Below are 227 nucleotides of genomic sequence, written 5' to 3'. Positions count from 1 at the left end.
ATCTCCATCCATCATAAAGCCCCCAGAGCCCAAGTCATCAGGATGGGATAAGCGTGGGGACATCTGTACTGCTCATCGCAGCATATGGAGTAAAGACTTCACCCCATCTAAGGCGGTACCTGCAGTGCCAAGTATCTTGGGCTCAGAGAAGCAGAGCACCCTTGGGAAGGAATTATTTGTATCTTCAACTCCAGTCCTAAAAAGAAAGTTTAAACCAGGTAATAATG

At 46.7% G+C, this 227-nt stretch overlaps 1 protein-coding gene across 1 annotated transcript in view; it reads left to right on the top strand.

The window, feature by feature from the left end:
* The window catches only part of LOC119592031 (exonuclease 1-like), a gene marked incomplete in the record, with an annotated part of 18,005 nt that overhangs the window by 8,664 nt on the left and 9,114 nt on the right, over window positions 1–227 (top strand). The window contains 1 exon segment of the mRNA XM_037940825.1: window positions 20–218. Within this exon segment, the coding sequence (XP_037796753.1) occupies window positions 20–218 (199 nt within the window).

Source organism: Penaeus monodon, chromosome 29 (genome assembly GCF_015228065.2).
Source record: "Penaeus monodon isolate SGIC_2016 chromosome 29, NSTDA_Pmon_1, whole genome shotgun sequence".
NCBI lineage: Eukaryota > Metazoa > Arthropoda > Malacostraca > Decapoda > Penaeidae > Penaeus > Penaeus monodon.
The sequence above is the reverse complement of the archived record's forward strand: the minus strand, read 5'-3'. Positions and strand labels throughout refer to the sequence as shown.